Raw genomic sequence first — 15,482 nt, 5'->3', positions numbered from 1 at the left:
AATTCCATCTTGCACCTCTTTCCTTTACATTTTGCACAATTTGAAGCATTGCCGACTGACATTATTATAGTTTATTAAACTGCTATCCTGTCTGCCACTGCTGTGTGGCAATGTTTCATAGATGCCCTATATTTTTTTAAACTGCTGTGCGTTTGTGCCACTGCTCTGCCACTTACTTTAGCCAGCCAGCTCGCTGCAGCCTTTGGCCTATATTGGTGAAAAATAGTGAAATCAATATTGTGAGCTGTGAGTGGTTAAAAATGCCTGGAAATGGCTGAAAATTATTGTTATTAAGGTTAATATTACTGTAGGAACAAAAACAGGCCTAAATTATGTGGTTTTAGCTGTTTATATAATTTTTTGGAAAAAAATACATATCCAAAACCAAAACATGCAAGGGTGGTTTTGTAAAACAAATCCAGATCCAAAAACTTGAAGGAGATACAGATCCAAAAACAAAAACACGTGGTCGGCGCACATCCCTACTTAAATGCAATATCAAAGGCGCAAGATCTGTTTTTTAGATCTAAGTTCTAAATTGTTATAAGACCTCAGTCAGGGATTTGAAACCCCAAAGTTCAGGTGTGTTCATTCTTCAGGAAAACTGAACCTCTAATTTCTAGTTGCTACATACAGATGTGTCTACATAGTGTACACCTATCCTCAAATTGTGCCAAATAGTCCTGTTTAGCACACCAGGGACTTTGCGACTTAGCTGTGCCATGTGCCTTTTTCTTAAAATATGCATCTTAATCTGCTATTTTATACCAATTTCTTTGTGACAAAAAATACTCATTCTAAGTACGTATTATACTGTTAGCGAGTTAGGACGCAAAATTCAGGAAAACGTGCACAGTCTGGAAAAACAGGCAAAAGTCAGAGGTGCTATACGATGTGCCCTGCATCGTTATGTTTAATCTGCTACTTTATACAAATTCCTTTGTGACAAAGAATACCAAATACTTAGTGCACTATTAGCAAAATTTGGCAAAAAGTACACAAAATGGGAATTGGTAGACGTGGTGTAACGTCTGAGTTGAGTCAATCGTCTCATGGCATATGTTGGAAAAATGAAAAATGACTGGTGTATGAGGACACATTTGTACAGATAATTAGTGGCAATACAACAACTCTACATCAGAGATCACTAAAAAATTAAAAAATCTGTCTGCAACCGAAATTCAAATATTTTAAAATCTGGCCAAAGTTAATAAAACCTGGACTGTTAGGGTGCCTTGAGGACCATGTTTGGGAACCAGTGCTTTATGGCATTGAGCGAAGGAAGTCATTGTGAACAAACCTACTGTATATCTGTGAAGCTGTAACGGGGGAAGTACAGGCAGTGTACCCACCAGGGGAATGCAGTGATAGGGGCCCATACTTAGGGGTGTGGCCAGCCATAGCCATTAGAGAGTGCACAGTTGGGGCCCCTTTAAATATATGTGAATAATGCTAGTGCATGCATGATAATGTATCAGATTAATAACTGCAATGGATTGTAGAAAATACACCTGATTCCTTGAAGAGGGAGTGGGCCCTCAGGCAGTGGGACCCGGGGGTTTCTCCTGTACCCCTGTGGGCCAGTCCAACCCTGAGTACAGGCAAACAAAGTTAGTACTTGTTGACTTTAGGTACCTTATCTCTGAGCAGCATAATGCCACTGGGGCAGGGCCATGATAATATGATTCGCACTGACTCACTAGTGTGTGACTCAGAGATGTGCATGGACCCCATGTTTTGGTTTTGGCAAAACCATGCTCAAGTGTTTTGGTTCGGTTTTGGTTTTGGATTTGTGTAAAATTTAAGAAAACAGCTAAAATCATGTCATTTGGATCTTTTTACATGCAATCCAAGACGCAAGATCCATTTTGTAGATCCAAACTCACAGGTAAAACTGAACCAGGACTCGGTTCTACTTGGAACCTACTTGGATCTGAGACAGAACTCGAAACTCCAAAGTTTGGGTGTGTTCTGTATTCAGCAAAACCAAACAACTCATCTTTACTCACTAGGTAAGAGGGTGGGATCTGGGACAGTTCCCTGCTCTCATGGGTGTCAAGGCAAAGTTATCAACAGACAGTAAAATGATGTGCCACAGGGTGGAAATATGATTGCAGTCATCTGTGGACTCACCGTATAGTTTGTAGTCTTAAGGCCTGATTCAGCAGTGCACACAAGATCCATTCTGCAAGTGTGCAGAATGGGTCCTGCGTAGTCGCATGCAGACCCTTCTATGCCTCTGCCTGATTTACAGGCAGAGGCATTTAAGGGGCGGTGCGGGTGTGGTGGGCATTCCTGGAAACAGGAATGTCTCCGCCACATTTTCCGGGAGTGGCAAGCCGGCCATCCTGAATAAGTTGAGGTTTACTCAGCTGGCTGGCGGCCTGGCGCCATCCACCATCGCGACCATCAACCACCGATGGTCGCGATGGTGATCCCAGTCTGCGACCTCCGTCGCAGTGCTGGGATCACAAATGCAGCAGGGGGTGTCATACAGGATAGCAAGGACGTAATTGTAAAGCTGCCTGCATGCAGCTGTGCAATTGCGATCCTTGCTGAATCACCCCCTTAGTTAATAATTTAAATTCTGTGATCTTGAAAAGGTTTTACACCAGCAATCCTAATTCAAGTCAGAGTTTTTGAAGCATATTGGAAAGCACTGTTTTAAATATAATCTAGTCTATAAAGTATAGCACTTTTTCAGCTGCATGAAAAGTTAATTACTTGAGGCTAATATATAGCTAAATGTACAGAACTCCTAAGCCCTGATATAAAAACAAAGCATCTTAAGAACCTATTTTTTTGCACCAGCTGTCTCCTAACCTCAGGGGTGGAGTTTTTGGCAATGTACAAAAACTATATCTTTAACTAATACCCCTTTTACACCAGAGCTAAAACCCGGGTTATTGCAGGGTTAACCCGAGCTGCTCCTAGGTGTAAAAGGGGCCTGGGTTGGATTCCCAGGTCGAGTGACCCGTCAATCTAACCCAGGTAACTTGCAGGGTTTTACATGGGAACAACCCGTGAAACCCTGCAGTGTAAACGGGAACCCTGGGTAATTCGACCCGGGTCCCATTTACAGCATGGTGACTTCCGGGTTTTTCTGCGCTTGGAGATGATGTCATCTCCAAGCGCCGGGAGATGTGTCCCACTGCACCCGTGTGGAGTGTGAAACGGCACCAATCCGGGAATAATCCGGATCGGTGCCGCATTAGAAAAGGTCTGTCCTGGGTCTGACCCGTTTTGGAACTGTGGAGCTCATTAAGACTCTCTCGATAGGATGAGTTCGCATTGTGCGTATGTGTATGCATCGCAGTTTGCATGCGCAAATCACTGCAAAAGATTGGGAAGCGTTCGCTCGCCCAGCATAGACAGCCCAGCAGAATGAGTGACAGGAGAGGACGTTTCTGGGTGGTGACAGGGGCAGACCACTAGTAACGGGAGAGTGGAGGTATGAACGCAGGCGTGCCTGAGTGTTTCAAGTCCGTTTCAGAAGCATGCATAATTAAAAGGCAGCGTCATTGTACTCGTCACTCGGTTGTATTTCACACTGAAGGGATTGTTGTACTTGCGGCAGAGTATAGTCAACCTCAAGCGCTGCGATCGCATACGATGGTGCTCGATGTACCAATGTTTTCCCGCACTTCCAGGAGACGATGTGCGCAAGTGGGCGTCTTACGTATGGTTGGTGGGCGTCTGCATACACAAAGTGATCACATGCCGAGACATAGTGGGCGTGCTAATGCCTTGCCGTGCGATCGCCTGCCTTGCTGGGTGTGCTCTGGATTTGCATACGCATTGAGCGAGCGTATGCATCTAGCGAGAGTCTGAATGAGCTCCTGTGTTTCAAATCTCGGGTCAGACCCAGGATTTAGGTGTAAAAGCAGTATCACTGGGATCCTGAAACATCAGAAAGTTCAAGCACAACATTCTATAGGAACTCAGATAAAATTCTGAAAAGTAACATAAACCTGCAAATGATCTGACTGGAAAATTTAGAATATGAAGTGGAAAGAGCTACAGTAGTTGATTCAACCATAGAATATCAGTGATTTGAGGGCACTCATTAATTTAGCAAATTCAGAATAGAATTGGGTAACGATAAAATAACCAATCAGAATGCAGAAATTCCTCCCATCGCCCAGATTTCAATACCTCCCATTCCACCATTTGCCATATCAGTGTAGCTTTACAAAATGAAACATTGCGCAATTACTCTTGTTACCATCACTGACCACATACAGCGCCTGATTCAAACGTGCAGTTACAACCGCAACAGTGTCTTTTGCCGCAGCCGTGACTGAGACTTCATGCTAATGCCGAGGTGATGGTCTTCCTGCTAAGACGCCCACCGACTGCAGCAGTAATCCGTCACTGTACGTATTATGACGCACCATCGGTCACACAGTTGTAGATTGAACCAGTCCTATGGAGGTGCAGATTCTCCATCTAAACATGGCTGCCTGGGTGAGTGCAACCTCGTCTTTAGCTGCGACATGCTCGTGGCCTGGCTAGCCACCCTCCTTTTAACACACAAAAACGCCCACCTAAATTGTATCTCTCTGTGACCAAATTCTCATGTCTCGGACACATGCGCAGTACCTACAACATCGGCCAACTACGTGAAGATTGTAACCGCCTGCATCTCTGAATCAGGCCCACAGTGTGAATGAAATGAGTCTATTATTAGGGGCGAGGTGAGGGAGCACACAACACAGTAAACACAGAGAGGTGAAAGAGTTACTCTACTCGCATTTAACAAAATGTACCTTCTGATCTGGTACTTGCATCGACTTTCTTCTTCATTCAAATCCTTATTCACGCTTTCAGCAATCATGTGCAGTAAAGTCTGTAAGTCTGAGACAATCAAATTATGACATTTCAAAGGCAGCTAAAACATCCATATTAAATGAATAATATAAAAAATGTATGTCTTTTATATTATTTCCTGCACATTTTCGCATAAAACAACAGATTTACATCTGGTATTCCACTTATGAGAGTCATAAATATTGAAATCATGTTATACCAGACAAGAATTCCTGAAACAAACAAATCAGCAATTTATAATATCTGTCTTTTAGGATTAACCCTATTTATGTGTAATCTTAATGTTATCATTTGGCTTTATGAAATGCATGATGGCAGAAAAAAAAGGGTGAAACTTGGTATGCAGAAATGGCTCAGAGAAAAGGTCAATAACTCACACAAAGGCCGGAATTCAATTCTTTCCAGCCCCTATCGCGCCCGACGGAGCTATTCTATTCTTGCTCCTGTCGGGCGCGATCAGCTGCCAAGCGCTACATTTCAGCTCGCAGCCCCAGGGGGATGAGAGCTGAAATGTGCGAAAAGTGACATGTTTGGGTGCCCAAACATCACTTTTCGCGATCGCGCCCAGCACTTTGGTCGGGTTTAGCTGCTTTCCGCGGCTAAACCTGACCTCTATGGGCGTGATCAGCGTGAAATTCTGGCACAATTGTATAGCGGCCCGCAATCTCCTGTCACTTTAGACGGGAGATGCGGTCCGCGAAATCAATTGAATTCCGCCCAAAAATGGCAAAAAAAAAATATTTTTAAACTTTAAACCAAGTTGTAAAAGTGAATACAGTACTTATGGAATGGTCAAGGTATGGTTCAATAAATAAGACCTCTCACTGCATAAATCTATTCAATTCGTACATATACAGATGTGTCCACATTAGGGGTGAGCGGGTTCGGATTTCTGAAATCCGAACCCCCCCGAGCCCCCCCGATCCGAGTCCGATCCGAGTCAGGCTCGACTTTTCCCGTCTGACTCGGATCTGAAATCGAGGCAAAACGTCATCATCCCGCCTTCCGAGTCTCGCGGGTTTTGGATCCTATATAAGGTACCCGCGTCGGCGCCATTTTCTCACTCGGCTGTGGACAGTGAAGAGGGAGGGTGGGAGTTAGGGCTGTGTAGTGTAGTGTAGTGCTGCTGTTGTCCACTACTTCAAAGTCCATAGGGGCTGGCTGTGTTGTGCTGTGCTGCTGTTGTTAATAGGGGCTGTGTCCACTACTTCAAAGTCCATAGGGGCTGGCTGGACTGTGTTGTGCAGTCAGTTCTCCATAGGGGCTGTGTCCACTCCAAAGTCCTGTGCAGTGTCCCAGTCCTAAAGGAGTGCTGTAGTGTTGTCCAGGGGGTGCTCTGTCCATCAGGGGTGCTCCCCCCAAGTGCTAAAAAAATAATATATTTTCTGTGTTTGTGAATTGTGTGCGCAGTAGCCGCACGTGCATCAACAAAGTAGTGCCAAGCGTGCGCCTGTGTCATAAGTAAAGGGCCGGCTGGCTTGACCGTTAAAGGGTGCTCTAACCCCCGAAAGTACACTCCAGTCCAAACCAAAAAAAAATTATTTTCTGTGTTTGTGAATTGTGTGCGCAGTAGCCGCACGTGCATCAACAAAGTAGTGCCAAGCGTGCGCCTGTGTCATAAGTAAAGGGCCGGCTGGCTTGACCGTTAAGGGTGCTGTAACCCCCGAAAGTACACTCCAGTCCAAACCAAAAAAAAAATTATTTTCTGTGTTTGTGAATTGTGTGCGCAGTAGCCGCACGTGCATCAACAAAGTAGTGCCAAGCGTGCGCCTGTGTCATAAGTAAAGGGCCGGCTGGCTTGACCGTTAAGGGTGCTGTAACCCCCGAAAGTACACTCCAGTCCAAACCAAAAAAAAAATTATTTTCTGTGTTTGTGAATTGTGTGCGCAGTAGCCGCACGTGCATCAACAAAGTAGTGCCAAGCGTGCACCTGTGTCATAAGTAAAGGGCCGGCTGGCTTGACCGTTAAGGGTGCTGTAACCCCCGAAAGTACACTCCAGTCCAAACCAAAAAAAAAATAATTTTCTGTGTTTGTGAATTGTGTGCGCAGTAGCCGCACGTGCATCAACAAAGTAGTGCCAAGCGTGCGCCTGTGTCATAAGTAAAGGGCCGGCTGGCTTGACCGTTAAAGGGTGCTGTAACCCCCAAAGTACACTCCAGTCCAAACCAAAAAAAAAATTATTTTCTGTGTTTGTGAATTGTGTGCGCAGTAGCCGCACGTGCATCAACAAAGTAGTGCCAAGCGTGCGCCTGTGTCATAAGTAAAGGGCCGGCTGGCTTGACCGTTAAAGGGTGCTGTAACCCCCAAAGTACACTCCAGTCCAAACCAAAAAAAAATTATTTTCTGTGTTTGTGAATTGTGTGCGCAGTAGCTGCACGTGCATCAACAAAGTAGTGCCAAGCGTGCGCCTGTGTCATAAGTAAAGGGCCGGCTGGCTTGACCGTTAAAGGGTGCTGTAACCCCCGAAAGTACACTCCAGTCCAAACCAAAAAAAAATTATTTTCTGTGTTTGTGAATTGTGTGCGCAGTAGCCGCACGTGCATCAACAAAGTAGTGCCAAGCGTGCGCCTGTGTCATAAGTAAAGGGCCGGCTGGCTTGACCGTTAAAGGGTGCTGTAACCCCCGAAAGTACACTCCAGTCCAAACCAAAAAAAAATTATTTTCTGTGTTTGTGAATTGTGTGCGCAGTAGCCGCACGTGCATCAACAAAGTAGTGCCAAGCGTGCGCCTGTGTCATAAGTAAAGGGCCGGCTGGCTTGACCGTTAAAGGGTGCTGTAACCCCCGAAAGTACACTTCAGTCCAAACCAAAAAAAAATTATTTTCTGTGTTTGTGAATTGTGTGCGCAGTAGCCGCACGTGCATCAACAAAGTAGTGCCAAGCGTGCGCCTGTGTCATAAGTAAAGGGCCGGCTGGCTTGACCGTTAAAGGGTGCTGTAACCCCCGAAAGTACACTCCAGTCCAAACCAAAAAAAAATTATTTTCTGTGTTTGTGAATTGTGTGCGCAGTAGCCGCACGTGCATCAACAAAGTAGTGCCAAGCGTGCGCCTGTGTCATAAGTAAAGGGCCGGCTGGCTTGACCGTTAAAGGGTGCTGTAACCCCCGAAAGTACACTCCAGTCCAAACCAAAAAAAAATTATTTTCTGTGTTTGTGAATTGTGTGCGCAGTAGCCGCACGTGCATCAACAAAGTAGTGCCAAGCGTGCGCCTGTGTCATAAGTAAAGGGCCGGCTGGCTTGACCGTTAAAGGGTGCTGTAACCCCCAAAGTACACTCCAGTCCAAACCAAAAAAAAAATTATTTTCTGTGTTTGTGAATTGTGTGCGCAGTAGCCGCACGTGCATCAACAAAGTAGTGCCAAGCGTGCGCCTGTGTCATAAGTAAAGGGCCGGCTGGCTTGACCGTTAAAGGGTGCTGTAACCCCCGAAAGTACACTCCAGTCCAAACCAAAAAAAAATTATTTTCTGTGTTTGTGAATTGTGTGCGCAGTAGCCGCACGTGCATCAACAAAGTAGTGCCAAGCGTGCGCCTGTGTCATAAGTAAAGGGCCGGCTGGCTTGACCGTTAAAGGGTGCTGTAACCCCCGAAAGTACACTCCAGTCCAAACCAAAAAAAAATTATTTTCTGTGTTTGTGAATTGTGTGCGCAGTAGCCGCACGTGCATCAACAAAGTAGTGCCAAGCGTGCGCCTGTGTCATAAGTAAAGGGCCGGCTGGCTTGACCGTTAAAGGGTGCTGTAACCCCCGAAAGTACACTCCAGTCCAAACCAAAAAAAAATTATTTTCTGTGTTTGTGAATTGTGTGCGCAGTAGCCGCACGTGCATCAACAAAGTAGTGCCAAGCGTGCGCCTGTGTCATAAGTAAAGGGCCGGCTGGCTTGACCGTTAAGGGTGCTGTAACCCCCGAAAGTACACTCCAGTCCAAACCAAAAAAAAATTATTTTCTGTGTTTGTGAATTGTGTGCGCAGTAGCCGCACGTGCATCAACAAAGTAGTGCCAAGCGTGCGCCTGTGTCATAAGTAAAGGGCCGGCTGGCTTGACCGTTAAAGGGTGCTGTAACCCCCGAAAGTACACTCCAGTCCAAACCAAAAAAAAATTATTTTCTGTGTTTGTGAATTGTGTGCGCAGTAGCCGCACGTGCATCAACAAAGTAGTGCCAAGCGTGCGCCTGTGTCATAAGTAAAGGGCCGGCTGGCTTGACCGTTAAGGGTGCTGTAACCCCCGAAAGTACACTCCAGTCCAAACCAAAAAAAAAATTATTTTCTGTGTTTGTGAATTGTGTGCGCAGTAGCCGCACGTGCATCAACAAAGTAGTGCCAAGCGTGCGCCTGTGTCATAAGTAAAGGGCCGGCTGGCTTGACCGTTAAGGGTGCTGTAACCCCCGAAAGTACACTCCAGTCCAAACCAAAAAAAAAATTATTTTCTGTGTTTGTGAATTGTGTGCGCAGTAGCCGCACGTGCATCAACAAAGTAGTGCCAAGCGTGCACCTGTGTCATAAGTAAAGGGCCGGCTGGCTTGACCGTTAAGGGTGCTGTAACCCCCAAAGTACACTCCAGTCCAAACCAAAAAAAAAATTATTTTCTGTGTTTGTGAATTGTGTGCGCAGTAGCCGCACGTGCATCAACAAAGTAGTGCCAAGCGTGCGCCTGTGTCATAAGTAAAGGGCCGGCTGGCTTGACCGTTAAAGGGTGCTGTAACCCCCGAAAGTACACTCCAGTCCAAACCAAAAAAAAATTATTTTCTGTGTTTGTGAATTGTGTGCGCAGTAGCCGCACGTGCATCAACAAAGTAGTGCCAAGCGTGCGCCTGTGTCATAAGTAAAGGGCCGGCTGGCTTGACCGTTAAAGGGTGCTGTAACCCCCGAAAGTACACTCCAGTCCAAACCAAAAAAAAATTATTTTCTGTGTTTGTGAATTGTGTGCGCAGTAGCCGCACGTGCATCAACAAAGTAGTGCCAAGCGTGCGCCTGTGTCATAAGTAAAGGGCCGGCTGGCTTGACCGTTAAAGGGTGCTGTAACCCCCGAAAGTACACTTCAGTCCAAACCAAAAAAAAATTATTTTCTGTGTTTGTGAATTGTGTGCGCAGTAGCCGCACGTGCATCAACAAAGTAGTGCCAAGCGTGCGCCTGTGTCATAAGTAAAGGGCCGGCTGGCTTGACCGTTAAAGGGTGCTGTAACCCCCGAAAGTACACTCCAGTCCAAACCAAAAAAAAATTATTTTCTGTGTTTGTGAATTGTGTGCGCAGTAGCCGCACGTGCATCAACAAAGTAGTGCCAAGCGTGCGCCTGTGTCATAAGTAAAGGGCCGGCTGGCTTGACCGTTAAAGGGTGCTGTAACCCCCGAAAGTACACTCCAGTCCAAACCAAAAAAAAATTATTTTCTGTGTTTGTGAATTGTGTGCGCAGTAGCCGCACGTGCATCAACAAAGTAGTGCCAAGCGTGCGCCTGTGTCATAAGTAAAGGGCCGGCTGGCTTGACCGTTAAAGGGTGCTGTAACCCCCAAAGTACACTCCAGTCCAAACCAAAAAAAAAATTATTTTCTGTGTTTGTGAATTGTGTGCGCAGTAGCCGCACGTGCATCAACAAAGTAGTGCCAAGCGTGCGCCTGTGTCATAAGTAAAGGGCCGGCTGGCTTGACCGTTAAAGGGTGCTGTAACCCCCGAAAGTACACTCCAGTCCAAACCAAAAAAAAATTATTTTCTGTGTTTGTGAATTGTGTGCGCAGTAGCCGCACGTGCATCAACAAAGTAGTGCCAAGCGTGCGCCTGTGTCATAAGTAAAGGGCCGGCTGGCTTGACCGTTAAAGGGTGCTGTAACCCCCGAAAGTACACTCCAGTCCAAACCAAAAAAAAATTATTTTCTGTGTTTGTGAATTGTGTGCGCAGTAGCCGCACGTGCATCAACAAAGTAGTGCCAAGCGTGCGCCTGTGTCATAAGTAAAGGGCCGGCTGGCTTGACCGTTAAAGGGTGCTGTAACCCCCGAAAGTACACTCCAGTCCAAACCAAAAAAAAATTATTTTCTGTGTTTGTGAATTGTGTGCGCAGTAGCCGCACGTGCATCAACAAAGTAGTGCCAAGCGTGCGCCTGTGTCATAAGTAAAGGGCCGGCTGGCTTGACCGTTAAGGGTGCTGTAACCCCCGAAAGTACACTCCAGTCCAAACCAAAAAAAAATTATTTTCTGTGTTTGTGAATTGTGTGCGCAGTAGCCGCACGTGCATCAACAAAGTAGTGCCAAGAGTGCGCCTGTGTCATAAGTAAAGGGCCGGCTGGCTTGACCGTTAAAGGGTGCTGTAACCCACAAAGTACACTCCAGTCTAAACCAAAAAAAAAATTATTTTCTGTGTTTAGCCGCACGTATATATCAAATCGATATAACATAAATGGAGGACCAAACTTTCTCCGATAAAAATAAAATAGAGAAAGATCAAGAACCACTTCCTCCTAGTGCTGAAGCTGCTGCCACTAGTCATGACATAGACGATAACATGCCATCAACGTCATCTGCCAAGGCCGATGCCCAATGTCATAGTAGAGGGCACATACAATCCCAAATGGCAAAGTTCAGGAAAATGACCTTGAAAAAGACATTTAAATCAGCTGAAGAGAAACGTAAACTTGCCAATATGCCATTTACGACACGGAGTGGCAAGGAACGGCTAAGGTCGATCCCTAGTATGTTCATGACTAGTGGTTCAGCTTCACATGACGATGGAAGCCCTCCTCCCACTAAAAAAATCAAAAGAGTTAAGCTGGCAAAAGCACAGCGAAGAACTGTGCTTTCTAAGAAGATATCACAAATTCCCAAGGAGAGTCCAAGTGTGGTGGTGGTTGCGATGCCTGACCTTCCCAGCACTGGACGGGAAGAGGTGGCTCTTTCCACCATTTGCACGCCCCCTGCAAGTGCTGAAAGGAGCACCCACAGTCCACTTGCTGATATGCAAATTGAAGATGTCACTGTTGAAGTACAACAGGATGAGGATATTGGTGTAGCTGGCGCTGAGCAGGAAGTTGGCGAGGAGGATTCTGATGGTGATGTGGTTTGTTTAAATCAGGCTCCGGGGGAGACAGTTGTTGTCCGTGGGATGAAAAAGCCCATCACGGTCATGCCTGGGCAGAAGACCAAACATTCCACCTCTTTGGTCTGGCAATATTTCTATCCAAATCCGGACAACAACTGTCTTGCCATATGTACCATATGTAAAGGTGAAATAAGTAGGGGTAGGGACGTCAACCACCTAGGAACATCCTCCCTTATACGGCACCTGCAGCGCGTTCATAAAAAGTTACTGTCAAGTTCAGAAACTTTGGCTAAGACCGTAAGCAGTCCAGGGACACCTAAATCCCGTTGTCCTGTTGTATCCAAGCGCCTGCAAACCACACCGTCAACTCCCTCCTCGTCAATTTCCTCCTTAGTCAGGATCGGAAGTAGTCCTGCAGGCCATGTCACTGGCATGACTGACTCTCCTATCCGGGATTCCTCTGGAGGATCCTGCATTGCTACGCCTACTGCTGCCGCTGCTGCTGTTGCTGCTGCTGGGAGTCGTTCATCATCCCAGAGAGGAAGTAGGAACACCACTACTTTTACTAAACAATTGACCCTCCAACAGTCCTTAGCGAGGAGGATGAAGTACGACAGCAGTCATCCTGAAGCAAAACGTATAACTGAGGCCTTGACTGCTATGTTGGTGTTAGACGTGCGTCCGGTATCCGCCATTAGTGCAGTGGGATTTAGACAATTGATGGAGGTAGTGTGTCCCCGGTTCCAAATCCCGTCTAGATTCCACTTCACTAGGCAGGCGATACCGAGACTGTACAGAAACGTCAGAAAAAGTGTCCTCAGTGTCCTGAAAAATGCCGTTGTACACAATGTCCACTTAACCACGGACATGTGGACAAGTGGAACAGGGCAGACTAAGGACTATATGACTGTGACAGCCCACTGGGTAGATGTATCACCTTACGCAGCAACAGCAGCAGCGTCACCAGTAGCAGCATCTCAGAAACGCCAGCTCATTACAAGGCAGGCTACGCTGTGTATCACCGGTTTCAGTAAGAGGCACACCGCCGACAACCTCTTAGAGAAACTGAGGGAAATCATCGCCCAGTGGCTTACCCCACTTAGACTCTCCTGGGGATTTGTGATATCTGACAACGCCACCAATATTGTGCGGGCATTACATCTGGGCAAATTCCAGCACGTCCCATGTTTTGCTCACACAATAAACTTGGTGGTGCAGAATTTTCTGAAAAGCGACAGGGGCGTGCAGGAGACGCTTTGGGTGGCCCGAAAAATTTCTGGCCACTTTCACCATTCAGCGACTGCGTGCCGAAGACTGGAGCGCCAGCAAACACTCTTGAACCTGCCCCGCCATCACCTGAAGCAAGAGGTTGTGACGCGGTGGAACTCAACCCTCTATATGCTTCAGAGGATGGAGGAGCAGCAAAAGGCCATACAAGCCTATACATCCACCTATGACATAGGCAAAGGAGGGGGTATGCACCTGACTCAAGCGCAGTGGAGAATGATTTCCGTGTTGTGCAAGGTTCTCCAGCCCTTCGAACTTGCCACACGTGAAGTCAGTTCAGACACAGCCAGCTTGAGTCAGGTCATTCCCCTCATCAGGCTTTTGCAGAAGCAGCTGGAGAAAGTGAAGGAGGAGCTAAGACGGAGCGATTCCGCTCGGCATGTGGGACTTGTGGATGAAGCCCTTCATTCGCTTTGCCAGGATTCCAGGGTGGTCAATCTGTTGAAATCAGACCACTACATTTTGGCCACCGTGCTTGATCCTAGGTTTAAAGCCTATGTGGTGTCTCTCTTTCCGGCCGACACAAGCCTGCAGAGGTGCAAAGACCTGCTGGTGAACACAGTCAGCTGAAGCGGAACGTGACACGTCAACGGCTCCTTCTTCATTTTCTCCCGCAACTGGGGCTGCCAGGAAAAAACTTAGGTATCCTAAGCAACCCGCTGGCGGTGATGCAGGGCAGGCAGGACCAAGTTTGGACATCTGGTCCGGACTGAAGGACCTGGCAACAATTTCTGACATGTCTACTGTCACTGCATATGATACTGTCACCATTGACAGAATGGTGGAGGATTACATCGGTGACAGCATCCAAGTAGGCATGTCAGACAGTCCATACCTGTACTGGCAGGAAAAAGAGGCAATTTGGAGGCCCCTGTACAAGCTGGCTCTATTTTACCTGAGTTGCCCCCCCTCCAGTGTGTACTCCGAAAGAGTGTTTAGTGCAGCCGGGAACCTTGTCAGCGAAAGGCGTAGGAGGTTGCTTCCACAGAATGTGGAGAAGATGATGTTCATCAAAATGAATTATCAGCTCTTCCAGGGAGACCAGCCTCCAGAAGGTACAGAGGGACCTGTGGTGGTGGATTCAAGTGGGGACGAGTTAATACTTTGTGAGGATGAGGATGTACACACTGAAGAGGGTGAGGAATCGGTGGATGAGGAGGATGAGGATGACATCTTGCCTCCGTAGAGCCAGTTTGTGCAGGGACACATTAATTGCCAGCTTGTTTTGTGGGGGCCCAAACGAACCAATCATTTCAGCCACAGTTGTGTGGCAGACCCTGGCGCTGAAATGATTGATTTGTTAAAGTGTGCATGTCCTGTTTATACAACATATGGGTGGGTGGGAGGGCCCAAGGACAATTCCATCTTGCACTTCTTTTTTTTCTTTGCATTATGTACAGTTTGGGGCCTAGTTTTTCTAACTGCCATCCTGTCTGCCACTGCAGTGTCACTCCTAGATGGGTCACGTGTTTGTGCCGCCCACTCGTGTCGCTTAGCATAGTCATCCAGCTACCTCGGTGCAACCTTTTGGACATGAAAACACTATTGTGAGGTGTGAGGTGTTCAGAATAGACTGGAAATGAGTGGAAATTAAGGTTATTGAGGTTAATAATAGCATAGGAGCAGAGAAACCAACAAATTCTGTGATTTTAGCTGTTTTTATGCTTTTTAAAAAAAAAATACAGATCCAAAACACAAAACCCAGAACCCAAAACACGGAAGGGTGGTTTTGGCAAAACCAATCCAGATCCAAAACACGAAGAAAGATCCAGATCCAAAACCAAAACACGAAAAGTGGCCGGTGCACACCCCTAGTCCACATATATCTATACTCCATGAGCTACAAGTCGTGCTACACATAACGCGGGAGCTCTGTGTGATTTGGTAGCACCAAGCGTCTTTTCCTGCAACCTCTTTACATTCAAATGCATCTTATTCGCAAAGCGATGCGAATATTTAGCACAATCAGCGTCTGCTGGTTAAAATGACATGCGGCATGCCTATGTTCTGTTACAGTCGCTGACACTGTAACGTAGCGTTTCGCATGCAGATACACCCGCATTCGCACACAGAATATAGGCATGCTGCATATCATTTTAATCAGCAGATGCTGCTTGTGTCAACTATTCACATAGCTGCGCGAATAAGATGCATGTGAAGGTAAAGAGTCACACGAAGAGACGCTCAGCGCTACCGAGTCACGCCACGGCATGGCGAGAATAGCAGGGCTGTTTAGCGCACAAGGAGGCTAGATGTATGAGGACACATCTGTATGTATACTCAATAGTATTGGGTCAGATTATTTTTCCATATAGTCCCCATACTGTACTTGTCTAAGTATAT

General features: G+C 46.6%; 1 protein-coding gene across 2 annotated transcripts in view; it reads right to left on the bottom strand.

Annotated features, from left to right (window-relative positions):
* The window catches only part of CCDC60 (coiled-coil domain containing 60), a 323,719-nt gene that overhangs the window by 45,449 nt on the left and 262,788 nt on the right, over positions 1-15,482 (bottom strand). For both annotated transcript variants that reach the window (XM_088449110.1, XM_088449111.1), the window contains one exon: positions 4,770-4,857. In XM_088449110.1, the coding sequence (XP_088305236.1) occupies positions 4,770-4,857 (88 nt within the window). The remainder of the gene's footprint in view (positions 1-4,769; positions 4,858-15,482) is intronic.

This window comes from Taudactylus pleione, unplaced genomic scaffold (genome assembly GCF_031769625.1).
Source record: "Taudactylus pleione unplaced genomic scaffold, aTauple2 ptg000479l, whole genome shotgun sequence".
Lineage (NCBI taxonomy): Eukaryota > Metazoa > Chordata > Amphibia > Anura > Myobatrachidae > Taudactylus > Taudactylus pleione.
This window is presented reverse-complemented; position numbering and strand designations above follow the sequence as displayed.